Here is a 24259-nt window from a genome sequence, read left to right as displayed (position 1 = left end):
AATTAAACAAAAAGTCTGAAAATATTGAGAACTGAAGAAATAAAACTTAGCAATAACAAGACGGTAAGTGCTCGACTCTTATCTGAGGCTCACGGGTACGAATCCCGGTCTCATTAAACATGCTCGTCCTTTCAACCGTGGAGGCGTTATAAAGTTACGGTCAATCCCACTATTCGTTGATAAAAAAGTAGCCCAAGAGTTGGCGGTAGGTGGTGATGACTCGCTGGCTTCCCTTTAGTCTTACAATGCTAAATTAGGGACGGCTAGCACAGATAGCCCTCGTGTAACTTTGCGCGAAATTAAAAAACAAACAAGACGATATTCTACGTTGGAACAGTGGTACGTTTAAGGATTTACGACGATAAAATTAAAGATTTTGTACCCGGAATCTCGATATAACTTTGTTAAGAGAAAAAATACAGAATAGAACAGAAACAGTGCTATTAGATATGTATTAAGTCAATTTTCTCTAAATGAGAGAGATCAAGTATCCTAATTCAATTTATTTAATAATAATAGTATGTACTTGTGTTTTGATATAACTTGATCTTTTGGAAGTGAGTCATACGTAATTGTATTTTACAGCTATAGTGCTCGAATAAATATATTAATTTTCATTCCGTAAGCAACTGTTTCAAACTACCTAGCTAGAACCTGTAAGGGAAAAAAAAGCACGCGTATTAAGCATTTAACGCGAAAACGAGAGTTGCGAATTGTGTAGTGCAGAATACTTCAAGTCTGAGGGAAAAACTGAAGATTTTTATATAACTATTAAACAATTTATACCGGAAAAAAATTATAGTTTATATGAAATAATTAAGTTTATTAAAAGACAGAGAATTATTAAGTCTATGAGGATTGACAAAATAAATTAAAATTTAACAGTTATATTAGCCTTTGATGAAGTGCAAGAAACATATCAGAAGTTGTAAAGTTAGCTGAACATGTAAATATTTTAAGGTTATTTTAAAAAAGTGAATAAAGATAGTATTTTAATTCATTATTTTTTGCCAAACGTTACATTTATAGTACGTTTAAAACTACTGACTTTTCTTGATGTAGATCGCTAGATCTTTTAGAAGAATTAAAATTGAAGTTTGACGTACAGTATTATGATAATTGATGAAATTTGTGTTAACTGTAATTAATAAGTAGTAAAAAATATTCTTATAGGGTGCACACTTGCAGAGAAACAGGTACTATTCTGATATGATATACTGAAGTAGAAAAGAAAAGTACATTTTATTCTTAAATTAGGTTAAAAGTAATTTAAGAAGATTATCAACATTTTACCATTGTAGAAGGCCTTTGAAAAATTGAACTTATCACACTGACAAGATAAAACTATTACTTTTGAAAATGTGGAAAGTTTGAAACTTGTGTGCTGCATGCAGTGCATGTGTTAACTTTACACTTGATTTGTTGTGAGGAGTAATTAAATATTGAATTAATTTTAAGTTATACAATTTATAAATTATTTTGGATATATATCTGTTTTTTAATTTTACTAGGTGTATTTTTTAACTGTACTAGATGTAGTTTTGTATTTTTAATTCTTTCTCTATTTTTGTATTACATTTTGAACTACTGAAATCTAGTCAGATTAGTAAGGTATAGTTTAAAGGACAGTGTTCTAGAGGATTGTGTTTATGAACATGTGTTATCAACTCATATTCATTTTAAACCAAAAGGTCAAATACATGTGAAATATAAAACATTTGTGATACATATAATATTTGAAATCATTATTAAGATATTTAACTATAGTCATATTAGTGTTTGCTAACCTTCTCTTTCTCTCTCTGTGGTTGTTGTTAGGAAAAAAGTGAGTTGATGATGTTTATAATAATGCTGTTTGTTAAAATATATCAAACTTTGATTTGTTCAACAGTAGAGTTTTCAAGCAACATATAAGTTTGTAAAACAGTAGTTTTAGTGTTACCATGTTACAGTTTAGTTTTATATATGAGATATATCTCCTAAATAAAGTAAAAACCTTACTTAAATGTGTCTTAATTTGTGTCTTCCAGTCTCCTCAGATTTTGAGGAGGGATGGAGGGCAATAAAACAGGGAGCCAGCTGTTTACTTGTTCATTCAAGTTCACAAAGCATAAAACTGTTAAATGTTGCCTTGTTTCAAAACCATGTCAGGTGAGATGTGAAAAAAAACAACTTATAATTTGATATGAAAGCAACTTAAAGTAACTTTTGGGTTTATAATTGTTGGAGATTTTGTAACCTTATTGAAGAATGCAACATGTAATTATTAATTTGTTTCTGTGTAGTTTAGCTGGAAGTTTTGACAAGAATATAAATGTGAAGCTTCTGTGTAACTGTGGAAGTATTAAAGATGAAGGTTGAACCATTTTCTGATGAGAAGCCTGATGGTCTGTTGGATATAAAATTGGAGAAAAGTGAAGATGGAACTTTCACAACAACTGATAGTAAGTGCATATATATAGAATATAAATATTTTCTATTATTCCCAAACATAAATAGTATGAATGTTACCTGTTTTAATTTAATAATTTACCTAAGGTATTTACTCATCATATGTAACTTTTGTTTTATTCATTATTTAATTTTTGTCCCAGAGAAGTATATGATTGAAATTAGGTTTCATTCTCTTAGTTATTTTAGTGTTTGATTGAATAAACCTGAATATAATGTCACTTTTCTTATCTTATTCTGTACGATCACATCTGGGTGGGACTAAACATGAGAACTGATGTGTAAAGTAAGGGTTTTACTGATATGAAGAATTGATCTTCTATATACTGTTAATAGAGAGCTTATATTTGGTTTTATCAGTGTTACAAGATTTATTCTTTTTAATGTACTGGCAATAAAACGACACAATTGCCTTTGTTGCTTTTGGGTCATTCCATGTCAAATCATCCAGGGGGCTACAGGTGACCCCCACAGAATACCTTGAAAAAATTCACATGTGCTCATCTACCCATATCATGAAAAATTGCCAAAGATTGGATCAATATCTCTAATAGCTTCTGATTTATAGCCCTGTAAAATTTAGTTAATTTTTGTTATATTTGTGGCAAATTCATTTTCGGACAACTTTGACTGCTTATAGCTGCAATGGTGGTAGAAGGCTGAAATATTCTACACTGGCTGAATTAATCTCAGAATTGAAAAATGGTCTCAAACCAAGTTTATCTCTCATAGGATTTTCATAGTGAGGCAGTAAAATCACCTGAAATCCCAAAATCATAAAAAATATTGGTTTATGTAACAAGCCATAGCTCTAAGACTTAATATGATACAAAGCTGAATTTTGTTTTCTAATTTCCTTTTACATATCAGTTGATAAATCAGCAATTGTTGTAATTAAAAGTCTGTTAGATCTCCTGTAAAAAAAATTAACTGCATGCAACTTTTTATGATGTAACTAAAAATAGCCCTACTTCAGGCCACAGTTTGACCGTGTCACCAGTTATTCAGCTTTTTTGGATTTTTACCACATATTCTTACATCTCTGAATATGATCTACAAAAAAAAAATCAGGATGGTGTTCAACCTACTTTTTGAGTTATAATTTTTTAAAGTATCCTCTGACCATACATTTTGTATTTAAAAAAGAATTTTAGTTCAGGTGTGTTACTGTGTGCAAATATATCCATACAATTTTGAAAAATACATCTCAGAATTTTATGAATCCCACTGAAATATTCTAACTAGCCTTTCACAATGTTAAATAATGAAGTTGTAAGAAAGAATTAATTCATTTCTGATGCAGATATTGGCAAGTTTAAGATTCATAATATAATAAATACAAAGGTAAATCAGACACAAAGACCACAGTGCTACAACTGGGGATAACTGAGAAAGATTATAGTCACACCAAACTGCAATAATTGTGACAATGAAATGTTTTAAAAACTGCTTGGGCAATAAATTATCCTTAACAACATCAAAGAAACATTGCTTTGTTCAGACAGCTTGAATAAATTTCTGAAATTCGAGTTTGATTATGTTGAGATCACTTTGACTAAGAACATAGTGGCAAGCACAACTGCCTTGCATGGTAGGTGCACTTATCAGACAAAGAATATGTTGGAAAGGAATCCAGCTTTCATCTTTATGTCACCTTGCAGGCCATGAGAACAGTTTGTTTCTTGATTTCTTCATAAATGACACCAACACATCGGAATGTTCATCTGATCTATCTTTTATGTTTTCCACATACCATTCATGATCGTATATGCATGCCACATATTTCCCTGGCTGATAATTGTCATTGCTATCATTAGACCCTATTTGAGCTGCTGTAGCATCACTTTCACTGCTACTACCAACAGTTACAACTGTGTACACATCATCACCTTCTCATGTACAATTTGTTGGTAGAATAAAGCTATGATGTGACCTAATACCTGCCACAGTTTTGCATTTTTCATATTATTCAAGTAGATCAAACTTTACACAATTTTGCAGGACTGATTCTTGATTGACAAGAAAGAACTGAATGTGATCCTTTGCCCAAAGGTACATACCAGAGACACTTAACTTAGATAATTTATATAAATGAACTTAACATTATGTGGCATGTTTCGACAGTTCTTTAAGTAAATGTGTGTAGATATGGTTAGGTAGTTTTTTGTGCTTATGTTGTTTCCTTTTATGGCACTAGAATGACTTTCAAGCTCTACACAATTATGGTCCCCTATAGACAACAGGCTGTCAAGGAATAAGTTCAGTATTAAGTCATGGGCATGTCAAGTAGCAAGTGTCATGAAGTTTTACAGAACTAAATACTAAATTTAATTATTCTATTATTTTTTAATAGATTGTTTAGGCAGACTATTCCTGATTTGTAAACAAGAATGGATGGCAACTGCTTGTTGTAAAAACACAAATGTAGATGACTATATTTCAAAAATCTTCTGTTTTTCATCTGCAGTCTTACCACCAATGAGAACCAAATATAAACTAACCAAACATAACATGTTCTTCATCAGTATAAAGATCTGTAACGTCTTACACACACACACACACTTACCTGAAATCCATTTACTTTCCATTTAATCTTACTTTATTATTATTTATTAATATATCTGGCATCAAAACATGGTCAAAAGAGCAAATTTTAATATTATAATAGTTTTTAATGTTACAAGGCAGTATTTAAAAATCATCTTTTCCCTAGTATGAGATTTATGACATTTACTTTTCAGGTGCTTCCTCTTCTTTAATTTATTTACTATCCCTACAAGAAGTACAGAATGTAAGGTAAATTACTTATTTTAATGTAAATATTACTCAAGTACAATATAATTGTTAAAGCCTTATTTGTTTATGGAGCTGTAAGCTAGAAAACGAGACCCTTTTGCCTCACCTACCTTTCATGTCCTGTTTTTTCCATATTTCTTCTAACATTTCATAATGTATGAAATAACTAATAGAAAGTCAAAGTTTTAATCTATCAACTGCTGTATTACATTGGTTTCTGAACAGAGTTGTCTGTATTTTTCCAGTTGAAAATTGTTTCTCAACACCTTGACAAACTAAGCTTAATTTTTAAAAGCTCTTACCACACAGTTAGGAAGCCAGAAAAACTGTGATTGTTATTAAACAATGTTTGTTTTTTGTGTTTTTATTCTGTGTTCTTAGGTACATTATTTAGTTAAATAAGAATTTATTTTAGTACTACCATTAGTGTGTTAACAAATTAGGTTTAAGTGTTATTAACAGTTGAGAGTGAAAAACAAGAGAACCCAGATGAGTGTTATATTTTGTTTTTTATGTGTATTCTTTGTTGTCAAAAGTACAATTAAAATCTAAAAATAAAAAACTTAGTAGGTAAGATAATGATCGTCACCCTACTCTTGTGTGAATGTCAGGTCCAAGTTGCCTTAGTCTTGGATATAGTTGACTTTCTGTGTATAGTCCATCATGTCCTAGTCATTCTAGTCCTGGAGGCATATTCCATTTGATTTCTTCCATGTATTATTGGATTGAGACTCTTGTATAGTGTGATTTTGATCCCCATCCAGCAACAATTTTTTTTCTCTACTGGATGTGCTACTCCCTATTTCTACCGAAATCTACAATACTTTTTTCCACACTGGGTGAAGAGTACACCTGGTAAAGTCTCCCATGTGTGATCTTCAACTCCGAAGATCTCCTCTATGGCAGTGTCTTTAGGGTACATTCAAAGTATACTTCTTTCTTTTCCTAGCACTGGTCCCTCCACCTCTTCTGTATGGGATTCTAATTATTCATGCGAGTGGAAATAATGTACCATATTGACATTTGTTGATGTCTGATATGGTATGTTACTTCTTCTCACGTAAATAGCTGTTCTTGTTCAGTGCTACTCTATATATGCAAAAAAAAGGGGGGGAATAATGCACGACACAAGCCTTCTGTCTATCCTTCATTGGAACTGGCTGATACTTATGCATTTCTCAAGCAAATCATCATGTGTCAACCCAACACCAGTATCTGAGGTTTATGTTCCTACTTTGGGTGTTGTACTTACAGCACTTTTTCACAAACTGCAGGTTGGGAAGACCTGTTGATGGATCTTTCTTCCATTACCTATCATGAGATTGATTGTTATATAGGTTTATCTTCATTTACCTTGACTTTGCATTTTGAGGATGATATGGCTCTGTTTGCTCCTTCATGTGTGCCTGCTGACTCATCTGGTCACATTAATTTTGTAGAGTTAGTTTGTATGGTGTATATTTCAACTCCAGAAGTAAATGTACTCTACATAATTACTGTTATTCTCTGTTAAGAACTTTCTTATAGTGTGTATAACAAAATATTTTACTCTCTGACACTGACTACCTAGCTAGTGACCATTTTGGACTACAACTACCAATATGCATGGAAGTCTGGTTGTATTTTCAGAATCAGCTCTTTACTGAAAGTTGAAACTTTTCTATGCACCAGTATATTTTATGAGACATTAAGAAAGAGGCCTGTTTAGCTAAATACATTATACAGATTTTGATTATGATTAAGTGATACGTAAGTTATGAGTCTTGTTACACAGAAATATAATTTTTGTGTTTCTAGGTACAGGATCAGCTGATTACATTGTAGGAAAATCTCTACAAACAGTTTTGAAGTTTGATATGATAAAAGAGGAGAAAGAAGATAACTTTGATGGATCAATAGTGAAAACTGAGGTGATATGTAGATTGAAATTTTTACAGTTGTGTTATTTAATAGAATATGTAGGTATAATTGTGTCTTTCAGGACATTTTCTTGAACTTGATTTGCAATAACATGTTTGCAGTTGTTACATAACAAAGCTGTTTTGACTTGAGTTTAATGTGAGTGTTATAATTTAGATAGTTTATATAGAACAAGTGTTACATTTAGTTAGTTTTAGAAAAGCTAATTCGTCACAAGTTTGTTTACATAACTGTTCATGAATCCTATGTTTTTCAGTTCACTATTTACAAAGTGGTGATTGTTATGTAACTAGAATTTTCTGAGTTTTAATGTTGTTTTAAGTGAGTGTTATTGCATCATGATATCTCATAGTATGTGGAATGTTCTTAATGTAAAGATACAGTTTTTGTGTTCTTTAATAGATATGCTATTAAACATTAGAAACTATGTTTAGATACTCATGGTGAGCATAACACAAATAGCTCATCATATAACTTTATGCCTAACTACAAACATTATTCAACCCATAAGCCAGAACTACTATTTCTGTTTATATTTAGTCTATTTAAAATGAAATCTTTATTAAGTATCTTTGACATTGAAAGTTAGAGGTGCATAATGAGTAGCCTAAATTGTTTTATTTGTTGATTTGTACTTTCCATTGAAAAATTTGGTTTATATTATTTTTTAAAATCACATTTTACTGTATAAAACGTTATGCTGAAGAATCATATATCAAGAAGATATAATTTCAGAAATGTTACTTACCTCTCTACATCACACCACTATGAGTTAAAACCTCTAATACTACTGTCATAGAATTTTGTGTCTCCACCACAAACCTTGAACAAACTCCTACATTCATGCTTGCAACCTCCATGGATAATATTCACTTCAAGCATAATCACATGATCAAAGGTTTATTCTTTCGTTAATACTGCCTATGTTTAGACTTTTTTCCCAGTGCTTTTTTAGTTTCTTGAATTGACGTTTTTTATTTAGCACTAAATTTCTTTGTCCTCTCTATACTTTTGTTCCATCTATTTATAACATCATTTTCTGTAGCCATCGTATTCTTACTTTATGCTGTTTATCACAAAGAATACATAAAAATTCTCGATGATCAGATGTACTTTTCAAGTATTCCCATACCTTTAGCTGTGTACTTCTGTTTTTTTCTGATTATTATCATTGTTATTCAGGTGTTTGTTTTTGTATCTGTGGGTCCTTCATATTATAAGGCCTGCCTGGCAAAGTAATCAGTTGTTTTTCTCTCATTTTTGTCCTTGTTATATGATTCTCTTTTACATACAGTTGCATTCCTGCTCAGATTGCTTTCTCACATACATTCCATGATTGCCAATTCTTTTTGTGCCTTACCTCCTTGTCCAAGGACATATCCTCTTCCACTTTTGCAAGTTGGGTTCATCAGCTCAACCATGTAGCATATTTGATTAAGTCTAATGCTTTTTAATGTAGATTCTCATCAGATCAGGCATATCATAGCCTCTCTTACTTCTTTTCATTACTGACTAGAGATGTTATGGAATGGTACGTGAACTACATTTAATACAATGATATCTAGTTACTTACATCATTGGATGGTTTTCTGTGCATTTAATGTTAACCCCTTTTTGGTCTACCCAGAAGCTCTGGTACAGCATTGTCCAATATTATTTCCATAATCACAAGTACTGTGGAGAATGTTTACATTTTTCCACATGACAAAATAAACAAATTAATATAGATGTGCATATAAATATATCTAACAAGGTGAGGAGATAAAATGATGTATTAAACTCAAGTATTGGTCAAATGTAAGTTTGATACATAAGAATACAAAATGTTGTATCTTTACATGCAAAAGTTGTGTAAAATTGTCTGTATCTTTAGAAAGCTTTGTTTACAACTACAGAACACTGTTTTGTCTGTGTTAAATCATTTGAGATGTATATATATTCCTAAATCTTTGCAGCAAGGTTATTCCATTATTTTATTATTAAAATGTTGTTAAAAATGTATTTTAAAAATGGGTTGCAGAAGTAAAACAGCATATTCATCACAGGTCAGTAGCTGTTTTGCTACATATCATGAGTGGTGACCTTGTTGGACAATATGGCTCGAGTGTTTTAACTTTGGTGTGTGAATTTTAATTTCCAACTTCATCACTGTCTTTTACATTCTGCATATACCTGACTGATTTCTGGACAACATTGTGTGTCAAGCTTTTCACTAATATCCTGAAAAACTGACAAAAAATACCAAGAGGAAGGGAAAAGATAATAAAAACCCCAAACTACTTAGTTATTTAACATGTAGAAACAAGCATTAAATTATTTGTGTTAAGTGTTACCATATCTCACTGAATTGTCACCAGTCTGCTCTTCCTTGGTTTCCACTATTAAAATGGAGTTTTCTGAAAAATTACTTTACACTTTATCTATATAACTGATTTTTTTCATTTCAGCATTTTGTATTTAAAAAAAAAGAACCAAATATAATTCTTCACTCACACCTGGCTTACATTTTGATGTCTTTAGTCATGGTGACCCATTCCATTACACTGTCTTCTTGTGATGACTCATTTCCACATTGTTGTGTCTGATGACAGTGGTTAATGAACACTTAGATGTTTTAAGATAATATATGTTTTACCCCTCATTTCTATTGTGAAGCACAAAAGAACCCTGACTTTTTCAGTCCTACACTGCTGTAGAAGTCAATATGAGAAGATTATTTTTGCAATAGTACCTTTCCTCCAGTAAGACACCAGTTGGACACACTGTTGATTTGAAGTATAGGGCTGGAAGTGTAGTGTATTACATTCCTTTTGTAGTTTCTGTTAAGTATGTGGATATGTTCAGGTGACTGAGATTTGGATATGTCATGAAATATAGGTGAGGGCTCCTTTTCATTTAAGATTCAGTTACAGTTTCTATCTTATGCGACCAAAATATAATGGGTTAAAAACTTGAACTTACACCACATTCCTATGTTCTGCACATCCTCACAATATGCTGTTACCACCAATTGCTTTTCCTGGTGATCTTTGCTTTACTATTACAGTAATTTAACATTAAAAACTCCCTGTCTCTTCAAATTCCATAAGCTTTCTGTTGCCATTACAGAAATGTCCTCAACTTTATAGTTGATTTACAGTGATTCTTCCACCATCATCGGTGTTGGATCCAACTGTTAGTGGTGTAGAAGGATATGTATCTGAAGTTAAAATGTTACTTAGATGGGAATCAAAGTTTGAGTAAAGTGTGATAGAAATAACAATAAATATTTGGCATGCATGAAATGCTAACAAATATACAATTCTTGAACAAGCTTACTTAAAATGTTAGATACAAATATTTTTAAATATCTAAAGTCCCAACATTTTAGAAACAGTAAGTATTTTAATATTTCTTGTGCTGTTACATACATAACTAAGTTTGGAGCATTAGGTTGATTAATTATATTGTTATGTTTTAAACCATAGAGACTATGTGTAAACCATAGAGACTATGTGTAATAATAACACCAGCTGTTTAATATTATACTGTATTTGTCCAAAAGAAAACAGAGCAGCCTGGTGATCTGTTAGAAGATGATATTATTTCAAAGTTCAGTGACAGTAATGATGATGATCTGGACAGTTCAAACTATAATGATATGAATGTGAAAATGAAAACTGAATTTCAAGAAGAATCTGTGTTAGAAAATACTTCTGGTAAGTACAAAGATCTAAAACTATTGAGTGCATTGACACTGGCTTGAAAATATTGGTGAAATTCTTGGTATGTTTTATAGGTTATTGAACTACGTGAGACTGGTTTAATTTGAAGTATATAGTTCTCTTTTCTGTATATTTTTCACTTGTTATTAAAAATTATGTATGAGTGATTTTAAAGTGTCAAAATGACAACAAAACATGTAAAATATGTAAGATGATTAAGTTTGTCTGAAAGTGAATAGGGAGAACAGTAATTGTTTTCATAAAATTAAACAGAAAATCTTTCTAACTGGCCAGTATACTATTTGAAGACCTTATAGTATAGATGGTTTGAGATAAAAGATAGTTCATACTTCTTTTACCAAACTTTGTAACTCAATTGGATTTCCACCACCGAGAATTATTGCATTTGAGACACTAATAGTGTACCATCAGTTTGTCTTTGCACAACATCAAACTCAGTGGTATCTAGTTTATTTCATTTATGTATATTAGAAAGGATACCTTCCAAACAAACTGTTACTAAGATTTTGTAAAAACAAAACATTATTTTAACATCCACAACAAACAGAAACATACAGTAGACTTTCCTCCTTGCAGATTGTTTGACTAGTCTATGATAATATTTTATCATTATGACCTTACTTGTAACTTGCAGAAAATGACTTATTATCAAGTCTGTATGTTAACCATCAGAAGATTTCATTATAATCAGCCATTTAAAATTAGAAAAAAATCTCCAAAACTTAATCCAGAAAGAAATTAGCTGAAAGTACATTGATAGTTGCAACATTGTGTTGCTTTGTGTTTAATTCTGAACAAACAAACAGTCAAATAGAAAAGTCTCTGTAAAATGTGAAACTCTTACCTAATTATTATGTTTTAGAATTAATATTTCATATTGATATTTGTATTGATTATATTAAAATATGTTTAGAAGTTCATCCAATGATGAGAAATCGTTTATATCAATTTCAGATACAAATACTAGAGTGAACATTGATTATGTGAGTCAGTGTCCTGGTTATTATGGCAAAAACCAAGAAGACTGTTTTACAGAAGTTATAAAATTGCCCAAACGAAACAATGAAATATGTGGAGAAACAACTTTAAAGAGAAATAACATAAAAGAATTTAATATGCCTCAGTGTAATGGTAAAATATACAGTGGAAAAAAAACTGGAGCAATGGATAAACTAACCCAACAAAAGAGGATACAATATGGAGAGAAACCATATAATTGTGCAGTTTTTAGAAAAAACTATAAGAGAAATAGTCTTTTAGTACAACATGAAAGAAATCAAACAAAGGAGAAACTTTACAGTTGTACAGTTTGTGGAAAAAACTTTAGATCAAGCAGTTATTTAAAAATACATAAAAGAATACACACTGGGGAGAAACCTTACAGTTGTGAAATTTGTGAAAAGCAATTTAAAACAGATGGTGAATTAAAACAACATCTAATAACACACACTAGGGAGAAACCATACAGTTGTGAAATTTGTGAAAAACAGTTTAGGAGAAGGTCTCACTTAAAACAACATGAAAGAACACATACTGAGGAGAAAATTTACAGCTGTGCATTGTGTGGAAAACACTTTATGACAAAGGATTACTTAAATAAACATAAAAGAAGATACACTTTGGAGAAACTGTACAGTTGTGAAGTTTGTAGTAAGTGCTTTGCATCGAAGGATGGATTAAAACAACATCAAAGAACACATACTGGAAAAAAACCTTACAGTTGTGCTGTTTGTGGAAAACACCTTACATCAAAGGATGGATTAAAACAACATCAAACAACACACACTGGGGAGAAACCTTACAGTTGTGAAATTTGTGGAAAACATTTTGCATCAAAGGATGGATTAAAACAACATGAAAGAACACATGCTAGGGAGAAATATTACAGTTGTGGAGTTTGTAGGAAGCAATTTGTTACAAGCAGTTACTTAAAAATACATCAGAGGATACACACTGGGGCTAAACCTTACGGTTGTGAAGTTTGTGAAAAACACTTTGTATCAAAGTTAGGATTAAAACGACATCAAACAACACATTCTGGTGAGAAACCTTACAGTTGTGCAGTTTGTGGAAAGCATTTTGCATCAAAGGATGGTTTAAAACAACATCTAAGAACACACACTGGAGAGAAACCTCACAGTTGTGCAGTTTGTGGAAAACATTTTGGATCAAATGGTGAATTAAAACGACATCAAACGACACATACTGGGGAGAAACGTTATAGGTGTACAGAGTGTGGAAAACATTTTGTAAGATTTTATACCTTAAAAAAACACCATAAGATACATTCTGGGGAGAAACCTTAGTTATGAAATTTCTAGAAAATAATAAATTTGTAAGGAACTGTAGCATACAAATACATCATAGAATACACCCTGCACAGAGAGAAATAATGTGTGTGTAGACTCCACACCTCATCAGTTAAATTGTTCTATTTACAATAGTAAAAACTGTGTATAGACTCATTAGTTAAATTGTTGTGTTTAAAATTGTAAAAACTGTGTTTTGATTTCAGTAGTTGACACAGTGCAGACTGCCATTTCTGTAGCTATGTAGCACATCAAATAACAACATACTTTTTGGTTTATCTGGGCTGTCCTGTTTACTAAATTAAACTAACCCCTAAAACAGAAACTATTAATCAACCAGCTCTTTAAAATATTGATCAAGCTTTTCCTTAGAGTCTCTCAAATTAACTGGTTTCACTACAAAGGAAAAAAATTTATTCTAAAGTACAACCATGCATGTTGAGAAGTAATGCTTTCTTAGTATTTTCATCATTAAATATTAAAAAAGATGATTCAACAGTACCAGTTTGCATAACAATCATAACCACCTCATTCAGGTCTCTTCTAATTCTTCTGTTTACAAGAGGAAATAACTTAGACTTAAACCTATGCTCAAATGATAAATTCTATATCCAAGATACCATCCTAATAAACTTTCTCTTACCTTATTCCCAACAATTCAATATCCTTTCTTTAAAATTAAAAATATACCAGTGAAAACTAACTGGGACAATCCTTACAATTATATAGTTTGTGCAATACAACTTGATAAAATAATTAATTGAAAACTATTTCTTGTTTAAAAGTCTATATTCTTTATCTGTTTCAAATATTATCCTTGTCAGGAAATAATGTCAAGGTTTTATATAGTTAAGATAAAGTCATGTAGTAAATGTAACTTGTTAATAATTTCTCCCATCCTCATCTACATCATGTACCAATCTTAAACATCCTAATTATCAACAACACATTAATTCACAGAACAAGTATGTGCTTTAAAATCCTTAAATATCAAGAGAAGATGCCAGTTGAATCAAGAAACAGCTTAGTTTTCAGCATCCTATGATGTAAATAATAATAGTTTTTTTTAATTCCAGGTAAAGCTCTTTCAAGCTTTTATCTCATTAACTCCCAAAATAATAAGCATAAGTTACAAACCTTGCTACTAAATTGTTTTTTTTTATCGTTTAAATGTGTAACAAGTTTGGCTAGAAATACTTCATTTGGTTTCTCCTTCGTTTAGAAACATTTTAACTTTACATATAAATTGCATAGATATGGAAGAATATTTTCATTTTTACTGTCTGATTCATAATTACAGCAAACCAAACATTTCATAATAATTATTTTTATGATGAATTCCACTTCTTTGCTGCAGTTAGGGTTAATTTAACTAATTATGGATGAAAATTACTATTTTCAAGATTTATTTAAGAACTTTAATCATTAATTTTAATTAATGTTGTATGTTGAACTTTTTATTTCAATGTTAAGAAATGTACAATAGTATATTGTAACCTACACATAATTAATTTTATAAGTACATAGTTTGTAATACAGGTTATGAGCAAAGCTGTGCAAGTACAGGTAACATTATAATCTTTATCTCCCTGACAATAAAAATACAATACTGTTCTAGAAACATAAAGTTATGAGGGAAATATGTATTAAGTGTTTTACTACTGCAGTAACTGTCTGTTGTTTTAAGTTTATTCTGATTATGTTATCCTGATTCTGATCATTGTACATACAATTAAAAACAGTGCTAATTTTTAATAAGGAATAATGATCAAGTTTATAAACATTTTTACCTCCAAGAACGTTTGTACTTGTATAATTATGTGATTGGAACTTAAAAATATTTGCATTTAGAAAATGTGGGTGAATGTATAGTGTTAATAATAATAATTTATAAAGATCTTTCATAGGTTTTGTGAACATTATGTACACAATGCATTATATGTACAAAAATACTCAGGGAATAGTCTGTGTTTATGCTTATTAATAAACATTTGAAATAATATTTCTAAATCAGTGTTAATCAGTATTCATGCTTAATAGGATGTGTCTAGAAAGTCATTCCTTACCCATTCAGCTTTGCAGAAATGTCTTTCAGAATTTGGAATACATATTGGAAAGACTTACACATTTTCTTAAGATTGTCTTGACTCTACATCGGCATGAAAAAAACGTTCCACATCGCAGCTGTCAAGGGTACATCCTGACTGGAGTAATTGTTCCAAGTATTTGTATCACTTTTAGCAAATCTCCACCAGATGTGCTGAGCTATGGAGTACTGTACATGAAGCCAAAGTTTTCATTGAAAATCATTGTTGAATTGGTTCATGTAATGATTTTTATTATATGATCCAACAAGATATAAAATATATGCAAACTATTTTTCAGGATCTCTTATTTAATTGCCTTCAGCTTCTTATATTTTTTATTTTGCAGATTACTCCACTTAAATAACACTTTCTTCTGCATCCATTTCAAGTTCATTTGCTGGTGTTTTCAAACTTTCTAAGCCATTTTCTTTGAATTATAGTAGGACACTTTATGTATTCTGCAAAAAGTGTTAGTGCTTGATTTAACCACATATTTTTGGTTCTCATCATCTTGCTAATAACATCAATTTGTTTCAGAATATCATGCCAAGCCACTAACTGCACCAAAACCTTTAATTTCATTAAAACTTTAGTGCTTTTGAACCACATTTAAGGTCACTTGCTCTTTCTGAAACTTCAGTTGATACATCGCACGCCTTCAAGTTGATTCCGAGCTGGTTCTATACTATGAGGCCTGGCATGGCCAGGTAATTAAGGCACTCAACTCATAATCTGGGTGTCCTGGGTTTGAATCCCCGTCACACCAAATATGTTTGCCCTTTCAACCATGGGAGCGTTATAACTGGTTCTATGCTATGAGGCCTGGCATGGCCAGGTAATTAAGGCACTCAACTCGTAATCTGGGTGTCCCAAGTTTGAATCCCCGTCACACCAAATATGTTCGCCCTTTCAACCATGGGAGCATTATAACGTGACAAACAATCCCACTATTCATTGGTAAAAGAGTAGTCCAAGAGTTGGTAGTGGGTGGTGATTACCAGTTGCCTTTCCTCTGGTCTTACATTGCTAAATTATGGACGGCTAGCACAGATAACCCTCGTGTAGCTTTGCACAAAATTCAAACCAAACCAATCTATACTATGAATTTGCACAGATATGTCTTGGAACATGCAACGCTAGAAAATAGATTTCAATATCTGTGGTTGGCAGAGCACAGATAGCCTATTATATATTAAGCTTTGTACTTAATTACAAACTATTAATTTTGCATTTCTAGCCCATTTCTGATAAAGGTTTAAATGTAAAATATGTCGCTTAAAAATTGTTTAAATCCAGATAAAAGCATTTAAATTATGTGTGAAGTTTAAAACAAATTTGCATTAAAAATGACTTTGCCATGTCACCGAATGCTAAATTTAAACTGTGACATTCAAATATGATGAAGAAAGTTCAACAAATAGTATGTAAAACTTAAGCATGTACACCCTTCATTTAAACAACCACTTTAGTACAACTATTGTAACCTTGGCTAAAGAAATTATCGATGGAAACCCCAAATCATTACATTTTTCTATTAATGCTTCTGCTAATTCACTTCCAGTGCAATCATAAACATTCAAAAAGCAAACAACTGTTCAAGAACATTGAGTTGTCTAAGATTTCAGCATGGATAATTACTCTTTATGACATATATCTCACGGACAATCCAGAAAAATGGAATAATAATTTGATTAGACAAAATTTTGTTCCCCGACGTGTGACTACTGATCACAAAGAGATGTATACATTCATTCTGCATCTGTTTCCCTAAATAGTGGGTGTGGCTATCATCACTTAATTGTTTTGTGTTGAATGTTCTCATTTTAAACTAAGTCTAACTTCACTTATAGTTCTACCAGTTACCATTATTATAATCATTTAATTATTTTACAGTACCACGAGTTCCTGATTGTCCTGAGCCAAAAACCGGGTAATGGAAAAAAGACAGTCTAGAATATTGTGTTAGTGAATATTTTGTTAAAGAATCAGTCATTTCTGTTCCTTATAAATTTTATAAAGATAAATCTATTTACAGGTCTCGACCTTTCTCGCTGAATGTCAATGTTCTAGGTAAACTTATCTTGCATAACTATGTTTCAAGATTTTTCTAGTTGTTTAAACTATCATGGGAAAATTTACTTAGAGCTCTTCCCAAAAGCTTGTTACACAGGGAGAAAACGTAGTATTGCTCGCAATTTTCACCTGTTGTTAAACTTTTTTAAATTGTTTAAAATTTTATGTTATTTATAATTTCACTCTTGGACCTTTCTTCTTTCACGTTTTACACCAGAATCAGTTCGAATATAGGAGAGATTATTCTTATCTCTACTATTTTCACTCTCTCTTTTTTTCTAGAGTTAAATAAAATCCAGTTATCATAACGAATCAACTTAAACCTCTGTTTACTTTATTTTTCTAACCAAACGAATCGAACATGTAAGATTTCTTTTGTTTTATGCTGTGCAATGTGCAAGATTGCATATATTCTTGATTTCACATCAAGTGAAAATTACCAAGCATCGTAGATCCAATTGCATTTGGTAATTAGCTCTAAATCTAAGCATTTCAAATAAGTTCATAAAACCTTCCTTCTTGAAGTTTTGCATTTGCTAATAAATATGCACAATTTACATTAATAAGTATTGATTTTGCCTAATCATTCAGTTTCTTTTCACCATGAGCTATAGTATTTAAATAAGTATAAAAATTACAGATATGTACGTGAAATTTACTCTACTGAATTTGATAAAAGAACTATAAACTGTCAGACATATATGACTGTTGTATTTAAATGTGGTCACAGTTGTATGTTTCTGGTCTTATTTTGCTAAAATCTGAGTTTCGATACCCGTGGCTTGCAGAGCACAGATTGTTCATTGTGTAGCTTTGTGCTTAATTACAAAAACAAAGCATTTAAATTTAACATGAGTGTTAGTTAGTCTGTATTGTTTGAGCATAAAATTTGGCCAGGGGGCTAAAGGGTTCGACTTGTAATCTGATAGATATAACTTCAGTAACCAGCAGTGAACATTTTTGTACGTAAATTTGATTTGTTTTGAATTTATCATTTTAAAACACGTGGATTGTATGCTTGCCATTTATTGTTGACATTCATCACCAATAAGCCACAGACACCTACTGTAAAGAATTTGCGACATACATTCAAAATTTGATAAACCAAAACAATTATTCACAAAACCTCGTATCAGGAAACTTCCAAGAAAGATCATACAGTGGATTGAAACGTACGTTGCAGATATAGACTATTTATAACGATTATTTTTTGGTCATATTAGTTACTTTTCTTTATAGTATAAATTTATTGTTTGTTTGTTCGTCTGCAGTTAAGCATAAAGCAACACAATGGGCTATCTGTGCTCTCCCCACTACCATAAAAACCCGTCATCTAGCGTTGTAAGTCTGCAGACCTGCCGCTGTGCCACTAAAAGGCTTGTTTCATTTAGTAAATGTGATTGGATTTATGAACTTGTTTTTATTCATAAACAATGTTGCTCCCTTTATTCAGTTTTAAATCGAAAACGGGAACGGTTGAGTTATTAAGATGTTAGCTAACCCTACTACTGAAATTATAATCAGTCCTATAGTGAAAACCGTTTGTTAACATGCGATTATTATCAGCAATTTTTCACCACGTCAACTCCCTAACCAGTCATTTATCCTCATTGCCTTCGTTAATTTAAGGAAGTTGGTAAATTTTAATCAAAAGAAGAAGAACAAGAATAGTGTAGTAATAATGAATAAGATTGGATACTACCTCACATGGCATTTAACTGAGAAAGATATTAAGGTAGCAAATTTAGTAAAAGCTCATATCCTTATATGGAAGTGGTAGGTAATGAAAGTAACACCATGTAACACAAAATTTGTTCCTGGATAGTGTGAGTTATTTCTTAATTGCTTATGTTGTAAAAGTACAGAAAATGGCTATTATTCACTTCAGACTTTGCTTTTGTGACCTAGATAGTGAAATTTAGAAATTAACCTATTTTCTGTGTAAAAACGGGCAAATTTTCATTTGCATAAGGTCTGAATAAAACAACATATGAATCAAGATTTACATGTATTTAAACCCAAGTTCTACAAAAATGTTTAAAAGTGGGTAGTTTTTCGAGATTTGCGACTGTAATGTAAATCACTTTTACGTGTCAGCCTCCAAATGTATTCTTCCATCATGTTTTCGTTACAGATTCCTTGGTAGCAGCGTTCAAAGTCCACTATATCTTGGTGGAAGTGCTTACCTTGCTTCTCTGAGTATGCTCCCATGCTCTCCTTGAATTTATCAAGAGAACAGGGAAACTACGTAAAACCTCCTAGAAGACCCATCAGGAATGCCACCATTTTGAAGTCTTCAATAACCTCCTAGCCATATTCATCATACTTCAAGGGTTCTAGCAAGGTTTGACGATGTTGTATTCCTCTTTGAGGTGCACCGAATGAGCCAGGGAAGAGAGATACTTATTCCCGTTATGGAGCAGCAAGGCTTTGAGGCTTCTGGATGAGCTACCAATGAAGAGGCGCTACTCGTTCGGGTTACAAGCAATTCCAATTGCTTCGCACAGACCAGACACATTGTGGCAGAAGCAGAGCCCATTTTCATGAGTGAAGAAGGTTGATAAATGTCAGTGACGCTTCCTCTGACATGCAACTTGCACACTTTCATTTACCAAATTCCACACATTGAGTCTAGATGTCAAAAGCTCGTCATTCGACTTTGTTAGACTAAGATCTTTGATCAAGTTATTGAGGTCTCTTTGGTTGGTGTAGTATGGGTTTCTCTCACGAGCTGCACTTCTGAAACGGTAATCTGGATCTTCAACGTCTACCTCCTCTTCTGATTTGCTGCTCTCTTCTGAGGATGGCTGCTTTCTCTCTGACAGAGTGGGTACAAGGAGCTCAAGGTAGTGTGGCACTGGGGTGATGGAAGGTCTGGATACATGATAGTTGATGCATTCTTGCCAGCCCAGCCCAACATTTGGTTGGTTGGTTGGTTGGTTGATTTAGTGTTTTATGGCACAAAGCAGCTAGGCTATCTGAACCAAACATCCAGTAAAAGGCAAAAGTAAAGTAAATGTAGTAAAATTCATAAAAGGAAATGATGGTAAAACAAAATAGCGTAAAACCAACGTTGACATCTAGTCTACAACGTTAAGAGAAAAACTACAGTAAGAGAAGTCGTAAAGGACTTTCTGTAGCATAATGGTAATTATCATAACTCGCCAGGAAGACTAACGGGTAAGTACAAGAACCACCGTCAGTCACCTGAAGTTGGCCTTTCCAGTACTGGTTCCGAGTTATGTGTCATTATGGCCATTGTCAAAAGGTAAAGTAATAAAAGTTTCAAAAAACGTGTAGCAAAACTTTAATAATAACTCGCCAGGATGACTAACGGGAAGTTCAAATGAATAGTTCAAACAGCAGAATTAGTCGCATGAAGTTGGCCTTTCCAGTTCTGGTGTCGAGTTATTTAATGTTACGGCCTATTACTAATTTCAAATCAAACTAGAGAGTCTGTGATCCTTAAAAGGAAACCACATTAAAAAAGGTTTAATGTATAAATTAAAAAGTTAAATGACACTAAAAACATTAATGGCCTTTAAAAAACTAAAAACTTTATCAAAGTGGACAGTGTCACCATCATCAATAACACTGCTGAACCTTACGGACAAACCTTGGGACCGAACATTTTTAAAATGGTGCCGTCGTTGAGAGTCGTAATGAGGGCAAAATAGTAAAATGTAGGTTGTCGTGATCTGAGTGTTACACAGACAACACACTGGTGCATCAATTTCTGATAAAAGAAAACAGTTAAAAACTGTGGCCAATGCGTAATCTAGTTAGAACAACTTCTTCCTTCCGATCCTTACAGAAGCAAGACGGCCAATGTCCAATATAGTTTTATTTGGAAAAGCATGTTTTCGCGTTGCTCACTCCAAGTCGACTGCCAGCTGGCACAGAGCCGAGCTTTGAATGCAGGACCATAGTCCATGTATGGAACAAGCATAGCAGTGATAGTGCCAGAGCAGATAGATTTAACTGCTGTGTTTGCGAGCTCGTTCCTGCGAATACCAACGTGGCTCGGTATCCAGAAAAACTGGATACAAAATGGATGTTAAAGAAAAATGGGCCAATCGGTTTTGGATATCGGTGAGAACAGGGTGTGAACCAACTTAAAGCGATTCCAGGGCCAGTAGAGAACTAAACGAGTCAGTATAAATCATGCAGTTTGAGTACTGCTTAACTTCTATGTGATCCAGGGCAAGAGAAATGGCTTACAGTTCAGCAGTGAACACAGAAGCTGTAGAAGAGATTCTGCGTGCAACCACCGAACCGTAACAAACCATGGCAGAGCCCACAGAATCATCTGATTTGGAACCATCCATATAAATAGGAATGGAAAGTTTGTTCGAAAGATGTTCAGTAAATAAAAGACAGTACTTCCAATCGGCAGTGTCTTACAACTAGCATGCCTAAAATGTCCTTAGTACAAAATAACCCCTTTGATTCTCAACAGAAATAAGAACCATAACTTAAAGTTTCGAATTACAGGAATACATCTCCAGTTTAAATTTCATAAACAGCGAAATATTTTTTTATTTCAGTGATACTGGGAAACAATAAAGTGTGTGTTATACAGCATTACATTTTTCAAGTGATGTATGTGCACACAGTACTAGTGTGGGAATTACAAGGACATGTGGGTGTTCCAACTGTTGCACGATAAGAACATGTTTTTGCAACACCGTTGGGTTTGGTAAATCCACTTGTCGCACCAAATAGCTTTAAATGTCAAGTCAGATAAATCCAACGATATCATCCAAAGAGTTTGAAAAATCCCATTTGCTAGATTATAGAGTGGTTAGATGAAAGAAAGCAAAATATTGTTATTAATTGACTTGCAAACAATCCGTACACTAGTTAAGGTCACTTCAGTTTTTGTTATAATCCTGTTCTTACTGGCTAAAAAAGGATAGTATTTATTCAAAATTATTCTAAAACCTACAAGGATTAGGATTACCTTATAAATGGAAGGATTAACTCATGGGAATGGGTTAATCATGCAGTCTATGCAGAGTTAAAGTGCACATGTCATGACCTTAAAAGTTGCATTAAAAATTGAACTGAACTTTATTATCCGTGCATGTTAATAAACTAGACATTGAAGAATATTCATAATTAAAAGTGTAATATTATCTGATGTTTGTGATTTGATTTTTCAGGTATGCAGCTTTGTGCTCAGCAGTAAACAAAGTAACATTTTGATTATTTGGATAATTCAAATTATCCAATATAGAGAAATTTGTTATCTCCATTTGCAATTAGTTTATTATTATAGTGACAATTAATTTAGTCATAGTTTTGATTAGACTGCATAAAACTAATCAATGTAAATACTGCCTGAAGTTAACCAATTAAATTTTCCAGTTCTGAATAGTTCTTTCAGTTGTTCAGCATGCAAATGGCACTACAATACATGCTACAATAACGTAAAGAGTGAATCTTCAAGTCAGTTCCATGTAGATTACAAATTATTTGTAGACACTAGAAGGTTATATTTAATAAACAATACTGTCATCATAAACTGAGACAAATACCCTTATAATGCAATTTTTTATAAGTATGATGTAACTTAGGTTTTTCCATACCTACTGAATGTTTAAGAAATCCTCTTAATTCTACAACAAAATTCAACTTACAGAATTGTATTTAGTCATATCACAGAAGGGAAATTATGTATGCCATTGTTCTTTTAAAAAATTTCAATAATAATTAATATGGTTGAAGTGCTAAATAGATTTAACATACTAATGTTTTATCAGATGAAAAATTAAATAATATTTTCTGCACCAACATTTTAATAACTGGTAAAACCTTCCCTTATCTCATTACTACATACAAGTTGCTTTCAAAATTTTGAGATTTATAATTGTGTTTTAAGCTGTAAAATTTCATGATAAGGACAGAAGTAGTTCTTCACATATCTTCAATATGTTGAAAATTTGTTTGCTGACTATAAAATTTAGTACCAACAGAAACCAATTATCAAAGGTGCCACAAATCAACCTAAATATTTGCAGAACAAGTGTCTAATCCTCCATAAAACTCCTCTCCTGTTGATCTTATTAGTGAAAAACATTTTCTAAATTCATGTTCACTCATTAAACCTCTAAAATTAAAGACTCAAAAGCATCATCTTATCATCAGAATAATCGCTCTAGTAGGTCTCAAGTCTTTCAAAATATTTGAATTTGTTTGATTTTCATTTTTTTGGATTTTATAAAATTTTACACTAACAACTTTAGTTATGCAACATGAATGTACAACCTGTTTCCGTCAGTATTTTTATCACAATCATTAATATGTATTAGTGAAACTAAATCAAGTTATTAACGCTAATTACAAAATTCAACGACTACATCGTTCTCTCTCTCGTTCTTAGGGTATATATGTGTGTATACGTAGGAGGGTCAGATGCACTTGACCTCTTCCTTTTCCTTGTTAGTGCGAACTGCTTAGTGTATTAAAAATTATTACATGAGGACCAGAGTTACGCACGTCTATCCGTGCCCCTTTCAGGTCAACTAACGACCAAACGTACAAATTATATTCTAACTTAAGCATGTCGGTTTATCTTCACAACTCTCTACTTTGAATCGATTTGGTCAGGTAGCGTTTGTGACAACTCCACAGAGATTACAATTTAATGAAGCATAAAAAAATAAAAATAAATGAGTTTCTTTTGAATAAACCTATTTGTAAAAATGATTTGAAAACATTTAATAATTATAGATTTTTTTTTTATTTTCAAAGCTCATCAAATAAGTTTCTACGCCCATAATTTTGAAATGAGTTGTTATTTTTTGTATTTTGTTTGTTTTGAAATTCGCGCAAAACAACACGAGGGCTATCTGCGCTAGTCATCCCTAATTTAGCAGTGTAAGACAAGAGGGAA

At 32.1% G+C, this 24259-nt stretch overlaps 1 protein-coding gene and 1 long non-coding RNA gene across 5 annotated transcripts in view; one reads left to right on the top strand and one right to left on the bottom strand.

Moving 5' to 3' along the window:
- The first annotated feature begins 648 nt into the window (after window positions 1-648).
- On the top strand, window positions 649-15211 carry LOC143235294 (uncharacterized). 4 transcript variants are annotated; one of them, XM_076473311.1, is made up of 5 exons: window positions 649-946; window positions 2291-2444; window positions 7045-7157; window positions 10712-10865; window positions 11847-15211. In XM_076473311.1, the coding sequence occupies exons 2-5, from the start codon at window positions 2351-2353 to the stop codon at window positions 13196-13198; spliced, it is 1713 nt and encodes a 570-aa protein (XP_076329426.1). In that variant the 5' UTR covers window positions 649-946; window positions 2291-2350; the 3' UTR covers window positions 13199-15211. The 4 variants fall into 4 exon arrangements, with proteins under 4 accessions (XP_076329426.1, XP_076329423.1, XP_076329424.1 ...); XM_076473308.1 differs by having other exon boundaries at window positions 2286-2444; XM_076473309.1 differs by lacking the exon at window positions 649-946 and adding an exon at window positions 1009-1196 and having other exon boundaries at window positions 2286-2444.
- The window catches only part of LOC143235306 (uncharacterized), a 29533-nt gene continuing 15276 nt past the window's right edge, over window positions 10003-24259 (bottom strand). Inside the window, exon 3 of the long non-coding RNA XR_013019015.1 lies at window positions 10003-10366. This is a non-coding gene — a long non-coding RNA (uncharacterized LOC143235306). The remainder of the gene's footprint in view (window positions 10367-24259) is intronic.

This window comes from Tachypleus tridentatus, chromosome 12 (genome assembly GCF_004210375.1).
Source record: "Tachypleus tridentatus isolate NWPU-2018 chromosome 12, ASM421037v1, whole genome shotgun sequence".
Taxonomy (NCBI): domain Eukaryota; kingdom Metazoa; phylum Arthropoda; class Merostomata; order Xiphosura; family Limulidae; genus Tachypleus; species Tachypleus tridentatus.
The sequence above is the reverse complement of the archived record's forward strand: the minus strand, read 5'-3'. Positions and strand labels throughout refer to the sequence as shown.